This window comes from Apaloderma vittatum, unplaced genomic scaffold (genome assembly GCF_000703405.1).
Source record: "Apaloderma vittatum isolate BGI_N311 unplaced genomic scaffold, ASM70340v1 scaffold20248, whole genome shotgun sequence".
Classification (NCBI taxonomy): domain Eukaryota; kingdom Metazoa; phylum Chordata; class Aves; order Trogoniformes; family Trogonidae; genus Apaloderma; species Apaloderma vittatum.
The window spans coordinates 8,113-26,307 of NW_009729314.1; the positions used below are offsets into that span (position 1 = coordinate 8,113).

General features: G+C 38.9%; 1 protein-coding gene across 1 annotated transcript in view; it reads right to left on the minus strand.

Annotated features, from left to right (window-relative positions):
- Positions 1-1,190: 1,190 nt before the first annotated feature.
- Positions 1,191-18,195, minus strand: part of EPC2 (enhancer of polycomb homolog 2 (Drosophila)) — a 32,434-nt gene continuing 15,429 nt past the window's right edge. The window contains exons 6-13 of the mRNA XM_009874392.1: positions 17,424-17,615; positions 17,012-17,101; positions 14,350-14,495; positions 13,920-14,263; positions 7,276-7,412; positions 5,547-5,706; positions 3,455-3,788; positions 1,191-2,189 (exon numbers count right to left, since the gene is read on the minus strand). Coding sequence (XP_009872694.1) covers positions 2,117-2,189; positions 3,455-3,788; positions 5,547-5,706; positions 7,276-7,412; positions 13,920-14,263; positions 14,350-14,495; positions 17,012-17,101; positions 17,424-17,615 — 1,476 coding nt within the window. The 3' untranslated portion in view covers positions 1,191-2,116. The remainder of the gene's footprint in view (positions 2,190-3,454; positions 3,789-5,546; positions 5,707-7,275; positions 7,413-13,919; positions 14,264-14,349; positions 14,496-17,011; positions 17,102-17,423; positions 17,616-18,195) is intronic.

The following is an 18,195-nucleotide window of genomic DNA, read 5'->3' on the forward strand; positions in this document are numbered from 1 at the left end:
TTTCAAGTAATAAATGTTAAAACAAAAAAAAAAAAATCACTCGTGCTTCAGACTACACAGGCCATAGTCACTCCCAGAAATGAACCTACAGAAAGCCTTGGACTATGTGGAAAGACGACATGAATGTAAAGAAACTTGTCAGGGAGCAGCAGTTCCTGTGGAGCTGCACCTTGTGCTGACTCCCCGATCCCGTCTCACCAAGGCGGTGACACTGAAGAGTCGCGAGTTCCTTTCACCTTCTCAACACAGACAACTTATTTAATCACCTCTCCTTGCAGACTTGATAACAGAAAATAAAGCAGCAGCTAAGCAAAAACTAGTTACCTTGAGTTTCTGACAAGCTCCCAGTATTTAAAACTCTGCAAGTGTTTCTAACTGTCAGAACTTTTAAGTCACAGAACGTAAGATAAAACCTGTTTAAACATGGCTTAGATGAAAAATAGCTCTTTTTACAAAAAGTCAAGAGCAAAAGGACACTGACTGCAGGACACAGAGGCAAAGCATATCTTGGCTTTCTTGGGGTGAGGACAACAGGGGACTGGACTAGACAAGGCTCTTTCCAACCTCAGCGATTCTATGATTTAAAAGAAATTCAAAAACATTATCCAAATTACAGGCAGAGAACCAGAAAGCAGAAAACTGAACTGATTTGCCCAAAGCACTACCTGAAGTTTCTCTGACAGAACAGGAAACTGTTTCATCCTGATTCTTCCTGGGTGTCAGGTCCCAACTATGGGACCATCCCTCCCCTACTCTGAACTGTAAGCACAGGAAATAATCACAGAAGCAGAAAACTTTTTGGGGAAAAAAAAAAAAGCATATGCTTGGTCAAAACCATCCAAAGGCCACTAATGGCCTCTAAAATTTACCCTATTCCTTGCACACTGTGAAATAAACACATATGCACCGTGTCCATGTTTTGATATGTATTTTTATTTCCCTGCAGTTTTCACTTATCAAGAACAAGTAACAGGGAAAGTTGTCTGAACTAGTGCATAAACAAACATTCTGAAACACCACTACACGTATCTAATTTACAAGAACCGTATAAAAAAAGTCACTAAAACACTACACTACGAAGGTGTCCAACGCTTACAGTCAGACTTTTTCCAACCCGTTACTTGCCTTGTAGCCACAGGAAAACTCTCCAAAATTGAAAAGACAATCTTGCCACAACCCTCCCTCCCCCCCACCACCTGGGATGGCTCGATATCTAGACATCCAATAATTAATTATTGCAATGATATATAATGCAATACATACCTGGTAAAATATCCTTTATGTGGTGTGTTACAGTTTTAAAGCCGGTTAAAATATGCAGTCTTCAGATAAAATGTAATCAGTTGAAAATTTTCTCATATCAGCACAATCTCGTATGTGCTAGATGCATAATTTTCCTAGTCAGTTTTTTTTCCTGTGTAATTATTTTTTATAAACTGGTATTATAAATAGAAATATACATTCAAAATATATGGAAAAGTGAGTTACTACATTAAATTTGCATGTATCGATCCATCCCTTTCCCCTGCACAGTAATAGAAAATACTATTTTGCCTTGAACTTCATATTTGACAGTGAAATGCCACTAAAGTATTTACCAAAAAGTCCATCTAGTCAAATTGTGAAACAAAATGAACCAAGTGAAAACTTTACATTTCTTTAGAAAAAAATTACAAGAATTTTGTTTCCTAGCTATGAATCTTTAACTTTTTTTTTTAGACACAAAGTTGGATTTATTTGTACAAGATACAAAATGTAAACATGGCAAAATAAATAGTTAAAACAAGTGATGCAGGATCCCATTTCATGCTCATGATCCCATTAAAGAATTATTTTTTAATCCATTCAGTTGCAAATTCAAGTGCAAAAGCATGATGATGAATATCTACTATTCAAGTAACAGAAATAATATTGATGATACAAATAAACTATTTTACAAGGTAGTGATTTTCCCAATTTTACAAAATTTACATTATATATCGACTTAATACATGATATAATGATAGTCCATTTAGGTCCATTTCAGTTCTCTGTGATCCACAGAGTGCTGCATTTTGCATTCGGTTGGAACAGAAATGACGACACCGTTAGCACAGGCCGTGACACGGGTTTGAGGTTATGTCACTTCCATGGCTACTGTTGTCTCTGCTATGCCATTTAAACCCAGGCGTTCTGGTTCATGGTTCTCTCTGCAACAAAAGAAACACCCAACAGTTACAGGCAGAACACGGGCATTTCCTCACGCGGTTTTCAGCATTTCTAACACGCACTACGTGGTTTTACACAACTGTTACTTAGATCAGGGAGAAACCTTAACATGTACACTGGAAACAGGTGACTTAAAACTAAATCATGGCATTTGATAACTGCTTTTACTCCACTAACAGCGCAGTCCGTTCCATAAGATTATCACATTTAACCGCAACTTACCAATCTAAGTTACGGTTAAGAGCTCTAAAAAGGCTCCTGAAGGAACAGAGTCAAGGTGTACCACAATGACTCCACCTCAGTTACTCTGTTCCAACACAATTTCCCCCAACCGGCCAGGTCTGCTTTAGCACCGGCACAAGAAATCTAAACATTTTTATAACTGATTATCATTCTTTGCAGAGAAGCCTAAGACCTATGCAGCTAAGGTGGTAATTTTCAAGGCATAATTGCTAATTTTAAAAAAACTTTTTTGCAACCTGTGCAGTGATTAAATTATATGTGTGACTTTCCACCTCTAAAAACTCTCTGACCTCTCCAGAGGTTTTATGAAATAATTAGTAAGCTCCATTTTTTACTTTTATAATTGATAAACAACTTGTGGCTTTTTTTCTTTTTTAAACATCATACAATCCAGTAGTCTTAAAACAAATTACAAATACTGCCATTTTCAGAAAACAACCAACTGCAAGTTCCAGCCGCTCCTGTGAAACATCTCTTGAAGGGTACTGAAATAACAGTGCTGCTGTTCAATGAGAATAAATATCTATCTATGTATGTAAGATGCAGACTGGCACATTATCTGTTTTATATTTTACATATTCACATATCCATAGGTATCCATAGAACAGGTGTCTGCCAGCCTGCATCTTACAATACAGGTACACAAAGTCACAGAGAGCGCGTGTGGAGAGTTTGACAGAATCTACCTGAAGCTGCCGCGTAAGAAGGGCCAGATGCCAACGGTTAACATGAAGCTACTTCTAACCCAACGCAAGTGTATCAAAACTACCAGTGCCTAAATCAACGCAAATTATTTGGGGGTTCATCTGCAAAACCAGCTCTTGTGGTCTGTCACGGCCAAGCTGAAGCTGCCAGCGACTGGACGTTTTTGTGGGGCTGAAGCTACTCCTCGAGGCAGAAACGCTTCCATTTAGTGCTCTAGTGCAGAGTTGGGCGCATCTACAGAGGCACTTTTGTAGCGCAGATGTTAATTCCAAACCGCTTGGCCTCGCCACATGCTTACCTTGCTATACTGCTGATGGCACTGCTAGGAGTTACCTTTGGCACTCTGTCCATACTGGCAGCAACTGTGGCGAGTTTTAAGGCTGTTGGCGACGGTGCTGAAGTCCTTGTATTGATATGCACATTGACCGGAGAAACAACGCTGACGTTGTTGAGGTGCACTGCATTCGTCAGGCAAGAATTGTTCATGGGAAGTGTCTGAGGGCTGCTCGTGCACAACGCTGGGATTAAGTGGTTCGTGGTGGTGTGGCCGACTGTCCTTACAAGCTGTACAGTTGAAATCCCTGGGCTGGATGATAAAGCCATGTTGGTGGAGTACAAAGTTCTAGAGGTTCCTGTTGGAAAACACAAGGTTGTCAATTAAAAAAAAAAAAAAGCCTTTCCTTAGATTCAAAGCCAAAGATCAGCCTCAAGGGCAATGCTTTCAACTATCTACGTCAATGGAATTGTGCAAGGATCTGTCTTTTAAAAGTTCACAATATGTAAAATTTTAGAAATACTTCTAGTTAACATTAGAAATATGTCTTTTTTTCCCCATTCACAAGAACATCAGAAAGTGAAAGAAGTTACTGTATGGCAGAGAACTTTTACATTGCCTAACTTTGCACACCTCATTTTAGACACCTTCAGTTGAAGGGGCAACATTCCCCTTAGAAGTAAATTGAGTGGGGTACACCTTAGCTGGGTAACCTCAGAGACTGACAATGAAGTCAAATTGTGATGCTCTGATCACCTCCTCACCTCCTGCCAACGTAATGAGGTTCTGGGGACCAGTCTCTCTCCAGGCAGCAAAACTATGGGTCTAAGACTAAGCAAAGCAAAAAAAAAAAAACAGAACCCTTCAAATTACGTTGCAGTGCTCTGTTGGCACTGCAGAGTTGGGAGAAACTTCAGGTTTCACATCATATATGCAAACCAGAGGTTCTCAAATTTCATCTTGGTATCTCAGCTATTCACTCTTCTGACTCTAATCATAGGGCAACTAGATGTATTTTCCCCTAGACTTTTATTCCTGAAAAAAAAAAAAAAATCTGCCTTCAGCTAACGTTTCCTAATTCACAAGTCTTTTCTATCCTACACTGGAGTAGCTACGTTACGTCATTGCCTCTTACAGATTTAGAACAGTAGCAAAGTCTATTTTTACACACATAAGATTTTCCATGGTTCTCACCAATTGTAAAGCTCTGTACCACGTACTGGCCGGGTGCATTACCACGTGCCCGATCTTACACCCCTCAAAACATTACCCTCTCAGATATCATCTTAGAGAATTATACCAAGATGTCATCTTCTTTCCTGAAACTGTTCTAGTATATTGATTTTATTCAGCTGTGTAGTTTTTTTCCTCCCTCTGTTCATTTCATATTATCATTAACTCAGCCTGGCAGAAGGTCTATAAAACTAATCACGTCATTAGCTGTTAAAACAACAAATTACTCTAAAAGCCTTCTACTTGTTATGGCAGTCAAATGCCAAATAATGTTTGTCTCTCGGTGACACGGCTACTGCCCCAGCACAACTGGCGTTACTCCGGATGATGACAGAGGTTCAGAGGGAGGAGTGGGGGGAAGACAGTGAGTGCCAGCGCCTACACTTTTGCCCGAATTTGGGAGGAATCCAGTGAGACCTGAAACTTCCAGTGATGTCAAAAAAACTGCCAGTAGTCGATCAGCATGGTTTTGTCTGCGTACTCGAGATGATGCCAAATAATCTATCAACACTACCATTTCCTTCTCAAACTACTTCATGTTTTAAGCATTATTACTTTTTTAAAATTACACATCCACACTGTTTTTCAAATGCTTTCATTTATGCTTTCAATCATAACAGGTCATTAAAAGACAAAACCGTACAAAAGAAAACACAAACAATGCTCTTTCAATGTCAAAGAGCATTTGGTAGTTTTATTAGCGTACTAACCCACGTGCCATCGCGCAAAAATATTTTAAATAACAATATTTAAAACTAGCACAATTAATATTTGAGGTTTTTGTTTATTAAGCAGCGTTTTAGAAAACAGAAGTAAGATCAGTTGATACATTCTCAGATCACACTAGACCACAAGATTTAAAAAAAAATTAAAAAATCATCACCTGAAGGCTGTACAACACCATTAATATTGTTGTGGCTGGTGTTTTGTTCCTTCGTTACCTCACTGCGGCTAGAAGCAGGCGCACTAACCACCGCAGATGCAGCAAAGTGGGCGCTGGCTGAATCAAGTGTTTTTGACATACAGTCAGAGGTGCTGGAGCCCTGTGAGAATAAAAAAAGAAAGAAAAAATTCTTTGTAACAGCGACCTTCTAGGACTTAGAGGGGCTTACAGGAAAGCAGTGGAAGGCCCTTTGATCTGGGAGTGTAGGGATAGGATGAGGGGGCAAGGGTTTCAAAGAGAAAGAGGCTAGATTTCCATTAGATATTAGGAAGTTCTTCACTGTGAGGGTGGTGAGACTCTGGCACAGGTTGCCCAGAGAAGCTGTGGCAGCCACTCCCCTAGAAGCGTCCAAGGCCAGGCTGGACGGGGCTTGGAGCAACCTGGGCTGGTGGGGGGGTATCCCTGCCTGTGGCAGGGGGTTGGAACCAGATGGTGTTTAAGATCCCTTTCAACCCAAAACCATTCTAGGATTCTGTGTGTTTGAGAAGTTTCCTCTATGGGAACAACTAAGCCTCAAGTTTTCTTCTCCCTACTGTCTCCAGGCAGCAAACACGCTGCAACCTACAAGTCTAAAGAATTTATGGTACATTCATTCGCACGGAAGAATCTGTACCACAGCACAACTGCCCACCACACCCTGTAAGTACACAGCCTCCTTTAGTCCAGTTCCCCTGAAAGGATGGTGAGTACCAGGAAAACACCTTGAAATGCATCATTCTGCAGTTTCAGTTTACGCTAGCTAAGAAAATGACTTGGCACAGGCACTGAGTGCCTTCAAAATCCAAAATTTACTCCTTTGTTTAAATACTCTGGTATCGTGTCTTTACACTTACCAAAAATGTAATCAGTATCTGCCAATACAGAATCCCTGATTAACCAAAGGAGAAAAACACTGAGGGGAAGGGACAAACAGCAATGGCAGTTAGATGTAATACGCTCAAAGTAAGAGAAGTTTTCCTAGGAATAGACAACAGCCACAGCTTTTATATTTTCTTGGTAAGGACCTAAGAGAAAACTGTGACAAACAAATATTCCTCCCTTGCAAGACATCACAGAGAAAAGACTTGTTCCTTTCAGAAGACAAGCAGTAACACTGGATGGGGAGGGAGAAGGAACCAAATTAAGTATGCAAACTGTGTTTTTCCTCTTAGAAGCTACCAGTTTTTAGTACTCACTGAACATCTGTTCATAACAGAATACATTACCTCATAAAACAGTTTTAATAAAGAAGTCTCTTCAGAGCACTTATATAAAGGAGTATAAACCCAGTGAAAGCAGTAGGACTTGAGCTATCGCTACACTGACCCACTCTGTGGCTGCAATCAACACATTGAAATACAAAGTCTCTTATCTAACTTTTAAAATGCAGCCACGATATAGAACTTAAAACCAACCAAACAACGACAAACAGGTTTTGAAGTTAAAACTTAAAATATTATCTCATGCCAAAGAGAAAAATGAAAGCAAGGTATGTGTATGGACTACAACACACGTTGTCTTCAGGGCACTATAGAGCAAACTGGAAAAGCATCTCAACCAAAAGCATTCTCTATTCATTCTAACATTTAATGTACTTACTGAGGTGTTGTATTTAGCTTATAGGAGAGACGAAAGACACAGTAGGCAAAAAGGAAGGTACCAGCATAAAACAGCAGCTAAGGTGCATTACCTGTGCTTTCGGATGTGTCTGTTGGGAGGAATGCTGAGATTGCTGTTTCTGCTGAAGCTGAGCAAGTTGTTGCCTCTGCATTTGAACTAACTGCTGTTGATGTGTCTGAAATTGTTCCTCTGTGATACCCCCTGTTACTACAAAGAAGAAAGTGAAGCCAGAGTTAAGTGGGCCTGCACAAAACAAATATATATAAAATGCAAGAGTGTATCCACACTGGATAATAAGTGGCTGAAGACAACCTACACTGTGTTAGATGCTTGCAAGATCTTCATACATTCTTTTTTGTAAAGGAGAGGTCAAGCTAAGAAGTATTTGTTGTGCTCTTTTAGCATTGAACTGATTTTTAACAAAAGGATTTACAGCTTTCATTGCTTTTCAGCAGTTTCTATCTTTGGTGGTTTTCTCTTCAGTAGCTTTAAGCAAAAGCTTAAAGAAATTATTTTCTTGACTTTGAGAAAACAAATCGTAACAGTCACAGCTGAGGAAGAAGTATGCTGGGCTGAGCTGGGCGTCTTCTCTCTCACTGAACACTGGGAGTTTATTACCATACACCTTTCCTTCCTACAGTTCCTTATTCTTGTCCTTTTCTGACACCAGAACACACTCTGTACAGGGAGCATATGCCTGGCATTCGAGAACACCTGCTTCACCAACACAACAAGAATTCATCTACTTAAACAGTCTGTTCATGGTTCTATACCAACCCTCACTTGAAAGGACTGCAAACTAATATACAATGACAAAGCTAATCTCCAGATCTAAAACTTGATAATGTTTGGAAGTATCAAAGCTCTCTTCATTTAGCAAATCCAATTTGACTTTCCTATTTCACCCTTTTTTTCCGCCCCCCGAAGGAAATGCTTATGTTTCACAGGATTTTCTACAACTTTTTTTGTTTAAAATGGAGTAAGAGTTTAAGAGTGACATAATACATTTATTTCTGAGAACTAGGTTAATGCAACCCCAGTAGTATTATACTCTCCACAAGTGACGAGAACAGTGAAGCTAGAAAAGCTGTTCTCAGTATTTTCCCCATGAAGAATTGCACACTTGATAAACTGAAAATGCTGGCAAGTGTTTCAGGTTCAAATCTGAGTTTTGTGCAGTTGATGCTAACCTTAGAATTAAGTTCTCCTAGGAGGAAGAAAGAAGAGAATCAACTTTTCAAGGATTCCCAGTTTATTCTGAACTGTAATCTTCAAAGATAAAAGTTGTCATATATCTGAAATACCAGGATTCTGCAGCAATATTATCTTAACAAGAGACACTGACTGAGATCACTTGATATTTTAATGGTATCTATCTTTCAGGATCTAGCTTTTTCATTTACTAGTTGTAATACTTGCAGTTGACCTGGAATTCCATTTTAAATAAATACCAAAATTAAAATCCTTACTGCTCACTGAAACAACTTCTCTACTTCTACATTATTAAAAACGGGCTTTGACCAGGTCAGGGGGGCACTTAAAAATCCAATGAATTAGACAGTTACTCCTGTTACATACTAGGGATTGAATTAGCATTTCCAACATATTCTAAAATAAATTTTATTTCATATTTAGCTATACTTTGTTTCTCTTGAAGATTCTTACCCATAACTAACAAGCATTTCATCCAAAGTTCAGTCAGCTAAACCTGTTAAGTTCCTTTGCAACAGTCTCCTGAAACGTGCTGCATTACTAAAGGCAACAGAGCCAAGAACAGCATTACGGAACATTACATCCATATGAACATCTATTTTTAAATTCTGAGGTAACAAATTCCAACAGGTCTTTTGTTTTATAAAAAAATTGTTCTACAACAAGCTTACATGGCACAAAGAAATACCTAAATTGCATTTAGCTGTAATTAGCTATTTTTTGTCTGCAGCGCAGGGGTATTCATCTAGTCTGAGTACTGTGGGGTTTTTATGGACTGTGAAGACATAACACAGAAAGCAGTCTCTGCATCAGAGGATCATCTAATTTAGCCTACATACATAACAATTTGATGTTTTCCATCTCTCTTCCTTCTCGGTTTGACACTGACCATAAAGTCATTGAATCGTTTAGGTTGGAAAAGACCTTTAAGCTCATCGGGTCCAACTGTTAACCCAGCACTGCCAGGCCCACCCCCAACCCACAGCCCGAGCCCCTCACCTGCACGGCTTCCGAACCCCTCCGCGACGGGGACTCCACCCCTGCCCTGTGCAGCCTGTGCCAAGGCTTCATCACTCTTCAGCAAAGGTATTTTTCCTAAAGTTCAATCTAAACCTCCCCAGCACAACTTGAGCCCATTTCCTCTCGTCCTACTGCTGGGCTACTTGTGAGAAGAGATCAACCCCACCTTGCTACAACCTCCTGTCAGGGAGTTGTAGGGAGTGAGCAGGTCTTCCCTGAAATGCTCTACTATAAGGTACAGGCTAGATTACCACAGCAATTTAAAATCACTTAGTATGCCTTTACATCTTTAAATTCCACTCAGTTCTCTACCTATTGCCAGACACTTATTCAGTGGCCAGACTGAACTCAGCTCTTAGGCCTTGTTAAAAAACAGCAGATGTTCATTAGCACATTTAAGATCATTTGCTTCTGCCTAATCAAACAACTGAAGCATCCTACAGAAATAAATTATGAAACCTCTATGATGTCCCAAGGTAGCCTTTAAGGTCATGGTTGAGTACACGCATTCTATACCAATAAAAAGCTCTAGTTACCAAAATTTTAGATTCTGCTGCTGATTATCAGGACCTTCTATTTTACCACAGCCCAATTTGTGTGTCAACAGAATAGCGTACGAAACGCAACGTGAAATTAAGTCTTCTAGTTTCCTCTCTTCCTTAACAGCTTTGGTTTGGATTATTATGTCACTTCTCTTAGGATTTGAATGCTTTAATTAAAGATCATCTTGCAGGCTGCCCCTAAAGTAGTATTTCCTTAATTACTTCTACATGGTATTTAATTCTGGGGGAAAAACAAACAAACAAACAAACAAAATCACAAACGAAGCAAATAAACAAAAACACACCTCTAAAAGGTAAAAGCTTGTTCCATAAGCAAAATTCTTCATGTTGAGAATGCTATCATCTGCAGTTGTCTTTTGTATCTAGGGCCACAGCAACTGAACAGATAAGCACTAGAGCAGTTTATCGGGACTGGCAGACTGGACGTCAAATGCAACACACTGACTGTACTGCAAATTGCTGAAGATTTTGCCTACAGCCTATTTCCTACTTCAGTCCCAAAAATCAGCTGGCACTCTAGGAATTCAGCCAGCAGGTTAAGCATTACTTAGCTGTCATCCGCAGTGCCATCTACAAATTCCTGGAAACTTCTTGCCTCCATCATCTCTCCTGACGGTCAGTTGGATCCCTAGCTCACCAGTTTCTCTCATTTTAGATTAAACAGAGAATTCTTCTGGAGGTGTCTCTGGCAAAGAGCCAAGCTTACTTTTCCAGATAAGAGTACGGAAGAGTACAAAAAGTTCCCAAGCGACCAAAGGGATCAGCCTGTTTCAGTGATCTTGTCTCTTAAAGCTCCTCAAATTCAGCTTTCCCACTTGCAGTTCTTAGAAGATGAGCAAGAGAGTTCTTTTAGCTTGAAACAGCGGTTCTTTATTCAGGCACTGATTAGGCACTTTCAAGAAATAACAAGTCACGTATTTTAAAAATGAGTCTTTCTTTCCATCTGTATAATGCCTAGCATTTGAGGAAATACCAGAGTAGGAGCTGCTTTATTAATACAAGAGAAAAATATAATGTAGAGGTAACTTGAAATGTTCTCGTGCACTGAAAATCAAAGCAAGTAACTCCAGGTTACTTGCTACAGCTCCATAAACTAAAAGACAAAAACTAAACCCAATCAGTTTAACTATTGTTGTTTCCTCTAGAGGCAGCTTTATGCTTACAGCTAAGTGTCCTATAAAATCCACTCATTTCAGCAATTATCACCCAAACAGAATTACCTTAATAAACACAGTGGTAGTACCTGTGCTCAGTCAATGCAAAACCAGACTTTGACCAGCACTTTTAAACTATACCCACTAAAAAAAAATCTGACAGCAGTGCCTGTTGCTGGCTAGTTATTTGAAGGACTCTGCTGTTTATTGCATTCAATCCTTCACCAGAATTAGAGGATCTGATTTGTAATTTAAATTTCGAAAGGAAGAGGTCTTCCATAAGCATAAATTTCTGTGCACGAAGTACTTCAACTCCCGAGTGATCTCTGTTCTAATATAAATGTATTCTTCGGATGATTTCTAAAATCAGATAAACGAGAAGTTAATTACTATGCCTCTGCCAAGTGGCTTAGATCCATCAGATCTGGATTTATGCCCTAACAGTGCAAATCCTGAAGTCCAGGGGCGCTAGTCCACATGTGTGTATCAGGTCTGCCATCAATTTACAATGCAGCACGAACAATTTAGGTTTTTTACTCTTCCTGATGGCATTAACCGGATCAGGAAAGGCTGACATCTTTTTCTTATGTACACACAGTTCCCTATGAAAACACAGGCCACTCTTTACCTGAATATACTGTTTAAGCCCTCTTGGCATTTTTCTTTTCTCATTATGAGCCATCTTTCCCACAGTTACTGGAATTCTCTTCCTCTGCTGCAACCTTCATTTATACTAAAGCCAGGCTGGGACACTTCACAAGTCTCTTCAACCTTTTTCCTGTACTCATTTCTACACATACTATCAAAATCAAATATATCATCTTCCATCCCAAAATACTCTCCTGGCATTTTAGGTAGACTCCACACTCGCTGCAAAAAAAAAAACCCAAACAAACCCAAAGTCTCCCCAGAGCAGAATTTAAAGCCCCAAAGTTTTACGTCTAGCTAATCCTCAAATAATCGATACTTATCATTATGAAAAACTCTAAGGAAAAAATAACGAAATTAACCTATATCTTTTCAAGCAACTTTCCTTACCTTGGTTTCATCATACTTTATTCAGACAAATCAAAGTCTTGCAGTATTACTTGCTCTTGTTATATAAAGAGCTACCAGCAAATTCTTCGTTGTTCCTTACAGCTTATAGTCCATGTTTCACATCCTTAACTGACCAATAGTATTCCCTTTCTAATTTCTGCAATTGCTTTAAGAAGACATCGACATCTCTTGATGCTTATCAATAATCCCGTCATACAAAACTGCCCCTTTCTGCTACAGGTGCAACTCTCCAGACCTTCACGTTCCTTACAAAAAAAAAAAATCATACAAAAATATGACCATGGCACATTATGTCTGTTCTCTTCACAGAACAGAAAGATATTCTTGTGCAAATCTTTGCATTAGAGAAAGAACAATATAAAGGTTGCAGTAACTATACCGAAAAGTTATAGAACTATTAGGCTGGAAAAAATATTGTGCGCTTATGTCAGTACTACACTGATGGGCCTTAATAAGCCAATTCTAATCTTTTAGAACAGTAACAGGGAAAACTGCATTCCGTCCTTAAGAAATTTAGTTTCCACACATGAACCCTACAGGAACATTACTGAAAATTAAACAACCGATCCTGTAATCGACTTTAAGAGACAGACCATTCCACATCCACACAAAGTTATTTACAGAATTCGGAATCAGCCTATTATATTATCTGATCATCCCATTTTACCTAACTGTTTAAATGCAACAGAGTAGGAAAATTCTCAGATGCCTGGTAGTAGATCTCTTTTGGCACATCTCCAATCATTCGGCTTTTTAAAGCATTGCACATCCTTTTATGATTATAAAGAAGTGACAACGTTAAAACTTCAGCAATTACAACTCATAGTACAGGAAGTAAGGGACGTAAAGACTGCTAAACATGAGCTTAAAGCAACCTTTTCTTTTGGTAGCTTTTATTCCACTTTTAGGGCTTCTATACCCAAATAACTAACAAAGGGTCTACAAAGGTCAGAATCATTGCATGTTTTATATTTTTGTGAAAAGAAACTTTAAAAAAGCAAAATTGTTTGTATGTGAATGGTAGTCTCAGATCATAAAGCTGAACAGTGAGATGTGGCTGCATTGGCTCTGAGAGTCAGAGACAACATTTAAGGGGAAAGGCAATCTCCTACCACACTTAATGGCTGACAATTTTCTGGGAAAAAAAAAAAAATCAACAGGGAAGGTGCATCATTGGATGCTTCCAGTGTCAAAACTTTTACTATGACAGCTATCAACAGCAAGCACTTCAGACTTTGTCATGCCTGATCAGTTTGCCTACTAACTTACTACTGGTTTTCAGGGATATTGTGGCAAAATTCAGAAAGAAAAACTCTGAAACCAAAAATGACACCCTGTCCCCCATCCCGGGAAACCAACTGCTTTGCTTTTGCATTTACAAAGAGCACTCTTCTCCCAAACAAGGTCAGATCTATTAAAGACTCAATCACACCTAAGCGATTCTTGAATATGAGCAGAATCTCTCCTTTGAATAATGCATGCTTAAGTCTGGCATTTTATCAAGATTCTACTGAAACTGTAATAAGAGGAGGAGGAACAGGACTGTTTGTGAAAACATTTCTGTATATTTTAATAAACCAAAAATAATTAGCTTGCATCTCTGGTTTAGGTATGCACCACTGCTGAAGACGTTATCAGTCCAGTTGCAAGTGAAACCACTGGAATTCAGCATTTCAAGTCTCAGAATAATTCAAATCCTTGCCTACCTGATATGCCATTCTTGCTGGTGTTCAATAAAGCTACAGACGCTGCAGAGACTCTTCTATTATTCACAGTCTGCCCTGGTTTCCTTGAGGTACATTCTTCGCTATCGCTGTCCTGTAGATTTAGTAGCCTCGGCTGAAAACACTGCAGTCGACATGATCTGATATTGCTTAGTATTTCAGAAAGGGACAGTCTGTTTTCACAACGTTTATTGGAAGCATTGGTCCGTGAAAAATTTGAAGAAGAGTCTAAAGACTGGGAAGAGCTTGGAAAACTGTTCAGCATTTCTGGGTCAATCTGTCTCAAGACAGGATCATGTTCTGTGGATATTCGGTCCATTATAACCCTGATTAAAGATGACGGAGAAAAAAAAATTAGTTTAACCATGCAATATTTGAAAAGGAATGAAGCATAAAAATAGCGCAACTGTACCTTCCACCCCTGCCAATTCGTCTTCTTGCAAATCCTATACATCTTCTTGGAATTGTAAGAGTTGTAAGGCAATGCCTGAACCTCAGTTTGTCCAATTCTACCAATTCTGAGTTTTCATAGGAAGAGTTAGTTTGGTCCAAACGAGGCTATAAAGAAAAAAGAAAAAGGCAACTTTGAACTCTTTTAGAGCTTGCGCTTTGATTAGATTACTACTAAGCAATGCACAGGCTACAGTACAGAAAAATGATGGAAATGCCCACAGACCTATCATTTGATTAACAGGCTCAGATCATAACAGAGCTTGGAAGACTTTTTTTTAAAAATCCACACTAATTCATGAAGCAGAAAATCCTCTTTCCTTGATTAGTCATAAAATTAGACACCACAACCAAAATACAGAACAAGCCCCAATTAATTCATTCTAGCAAGAAGCACATAAAACTGTCCAGTGCAGACACAGGTCCATCTGGCCCAGTACCTCCTGTTTGACAATGGCTCTTCTGGTGATTCACTGCGAGACACAAAACACAGGGAGTAAATCTCCTCTTGTTACAGCCTCTGAGCTTCAGCCTCTCAGAAGCTGAAGGACTTCCTGCAGGTACAGCTGCACCTCAGCTACACTTTGTGATCAGCTGAGGGCCTGTCCTTCACATGAATTTGTCTAGTCCCACTAGTAAGGGTCAGCAGCACAAAAGCTTTTGCCTGTAAAAATGAGTTTCTGAAAAGCAACTGATAGAAATACCTCACAGCTATGTGCACAACTCCAGTGCCAAGGATCACACTACAAAAGAATACTTTTAGTATGTCTTGTGACAAAGGAAACACCAAGAAGGCCTGGGCATTTATCAAAGGTCCTGCTGAATCATCAGGTGCACAAAGCATGTTACAAAAATTCCCAACTCGGACAGCTTGCAACCTAGGCGTTTAAACTCGCAACAGCGGTTCCTAAATTTGTGGTTTACTTTTTACTCCTGCAACACATACTGCCAAAGTAACAGAGGCCGATCAGAACGGCCTTTGCTCTAACGCACAGCGCTCAGTCACTGGATCTTGACAGTGTATTCACCACATCAGCTTACCTTATGGTAATTTTTATTACTCCATGAATATCTTTATTATTATTATGAACTCAAAACTGCATAATCTTTACAAGAGGAAATGCTGTGTGCTGCCTGACATGTCTTATATGACAATATGACAATAAATAAATATACATTAAAATAACCTATGTCTGTGATCAGGCTAAACCTACAGCAACAGTAGTGCTATAGGTTCAATCAATTTATTTTAAGAGTTAACCAAAACCCAAATGGCTTCAGTAGGTAAACTGAAAACATAGTAAGATATTAAGGCTGTTAAATAACCTGCTTCTAAACAGCAAAGGAAAATCAACAGAAAAGAAAGAACATACAAGTTTTCCTTTGCTGAAAGAAGTTGAGATGACTGGATTAACTACATAAGCTAACAAAAAAAAAAAAAGAAATTCTAAAGAAACAAGAAGCTTCAGCTACCCCTCTGGAGCTAACCAGAGAAGGTGACTAGATTAGCAGTCAACAGGGAAAAAAACCAAACAACTCACCCAAACTGAAAGACCAAGTAAGTTAAGAAAGCACACAGAAAGCAGGCAGCAAACAGACAAGTATTATCTTAAATAACCCACTAATAAATCCCTAAAAGAAGAGCAGTAGTTAAAAATAATGACATATTCTTGGAAGGATCAAGTTGTCTGTGGCAGTCTGGAAGCAACTACAACACAACAGGGCACTGCAGAGCAGGCACGGGAGCAGGTGCCAGCCTGCATCTCACCTGCACAAAGAACTTTCAGTTCAACTCATGAGAGATGTCAATGCTAGAATTTTAGCATTCTGGGAGATGTTTGGGCTTCTGAAACAGCCTACCTAGTGTCCAAGTGACTTCTTTATATGTGGCTTTAAAGGCTACACAATACACAATTATTTTGTCACATAACTTCACCCTTCCCATGGGAAGCAAGCAAAATAAAACCAGATCCGTTCCGGCATTGTGCTGCCTTTCTTGGCCCTCTGCAGCCTCAAGTTCACCATCTACAAGCATGTGCTTGGTAAAAAAATCCTTCACTGTCAGCAGTTCCGAGACGATGACAGAAGGTCTATAATTAGTCTCTGATCTCTGCACATTCTTGCAACTGCAGCTTGATATTTTTCAATATATCTACAGCTTGCACTGATTTCAAAAGAAAAATTTTACTTAACTGTGTGAAAAAAGATCCTCTATAGATTCAACCCCTCTGCCTCAACGGCTGGCTCTACTCAATGCCCCAGTAGGATCTCTCAGCAGGTTTGAGAACTACAACAACTAGTACCTAACTCTAACAAGCTCGGAAGAAAAGGATGTGCTAAGAAAACTCAGGGGGACAAAAAAAATATCTCCCTTCTTAACAGTGGCTGAATCGGTCTGCAGGCAACATGTTATCTTACCTTCAGGCAATCACAAGGGAACAGTGTAATGAGAATAATTCTTGTGAAAACTGAAAACGATTGTCTTCGGATTCATCAAGCCATCAAAGCTTTGGTGGTGAAAGTGCGAACTGAAGAACTATTACATTAGCACTACGCCAATCTAAATTTTAAATAAAAACTAACATAAAAACCACCACGCTAAATCCAACAGCAGATAGTCTTACAGCGTAATACTGGCATCCTGCTCTTCTCCTGAAAGCACAAGGTCCATCAGGATCATTTTCTTCTTCTGCTTCTGATACTGGTGAGGGTACCTGGACCAGAAAGTAAAGTCATTATTTCAACTGCCACATTTACATAACTTGATTTTATTTATTTCTGTATTATGTAAGTTTATATATATTCTGTATTATATGTTTATATTTATGTAATAGGAACTGCCACATATTAATATTAATATTTACATATTAAATGCAAGCTTCTCTGAAGCACAGCTCACAAGTAAACAAACTCATACTTAATGCACGTATCTTTTACATATATCCACTGTCCAACAGCTACTTTCCATTTTAAACTAGACTGGCCAAATTACAGGTTACTTCCATACACTGATATTTTGTAACAGAGTATTATTACCTGCAGGAACTCATCTTCATCTGAACTGTGGAAGTCGTACTGTTTAATATCGCTCTTGCTGATAACAGGCAAGGGCTCAGCAGAGGGCTGTTGAGGAGCTACTACACACTCTAGTTTAGGTTTCTTTAGATACTTCTTCTTTTGACGTACAGCATCTGACACCTCCTCCTTTAGAGATGAATGATGAGGATGCTGTTTGTGAAAAACAAAAATTTCTTTTTTAAAAAAAGAAGTATTTGACCTTTCCTCTTCTCATGCCTTAGACACGGCTGTTTATCTTTCAAAGCCTCTCAGCATGGAGCCTCTGCAGACTGTTTCACACATAATGCAAAATTTATTCAAAACATTAAAAATCCCCAAACTTTACCTCTGAGTGTTGTTACAGATATTTCTAAACAAACAAACTGAAAGCTTTCCAATCATACGACTACTTAAGAAGTATCTTGCTTTGCAGTACGCTCCAGTATACTGTAATTAGAAATCTTATTCCAATTATTTTCTGAAATCTCAGGTTGCTATGGCCAGTACTTTCAGTTTTTTTACGTGCTCAACATACATTCACAAGAAATGATCTAATTTGTTTCATGTTGCTCAGAGTTTCCATATTCTTGAAAAGATGTAATGTTAAATCAGTTTTGCAATTTAAGATTTTACTAACATAAACCCTCTGTAGTAAGCAACTCTACCAAATATTAAACTGTTCACTTGAACACAAGTGCTATTAAACTTCAAAGCTTTTAAATTAAAAGGTTGGTTACTTCACTTGCAAAAT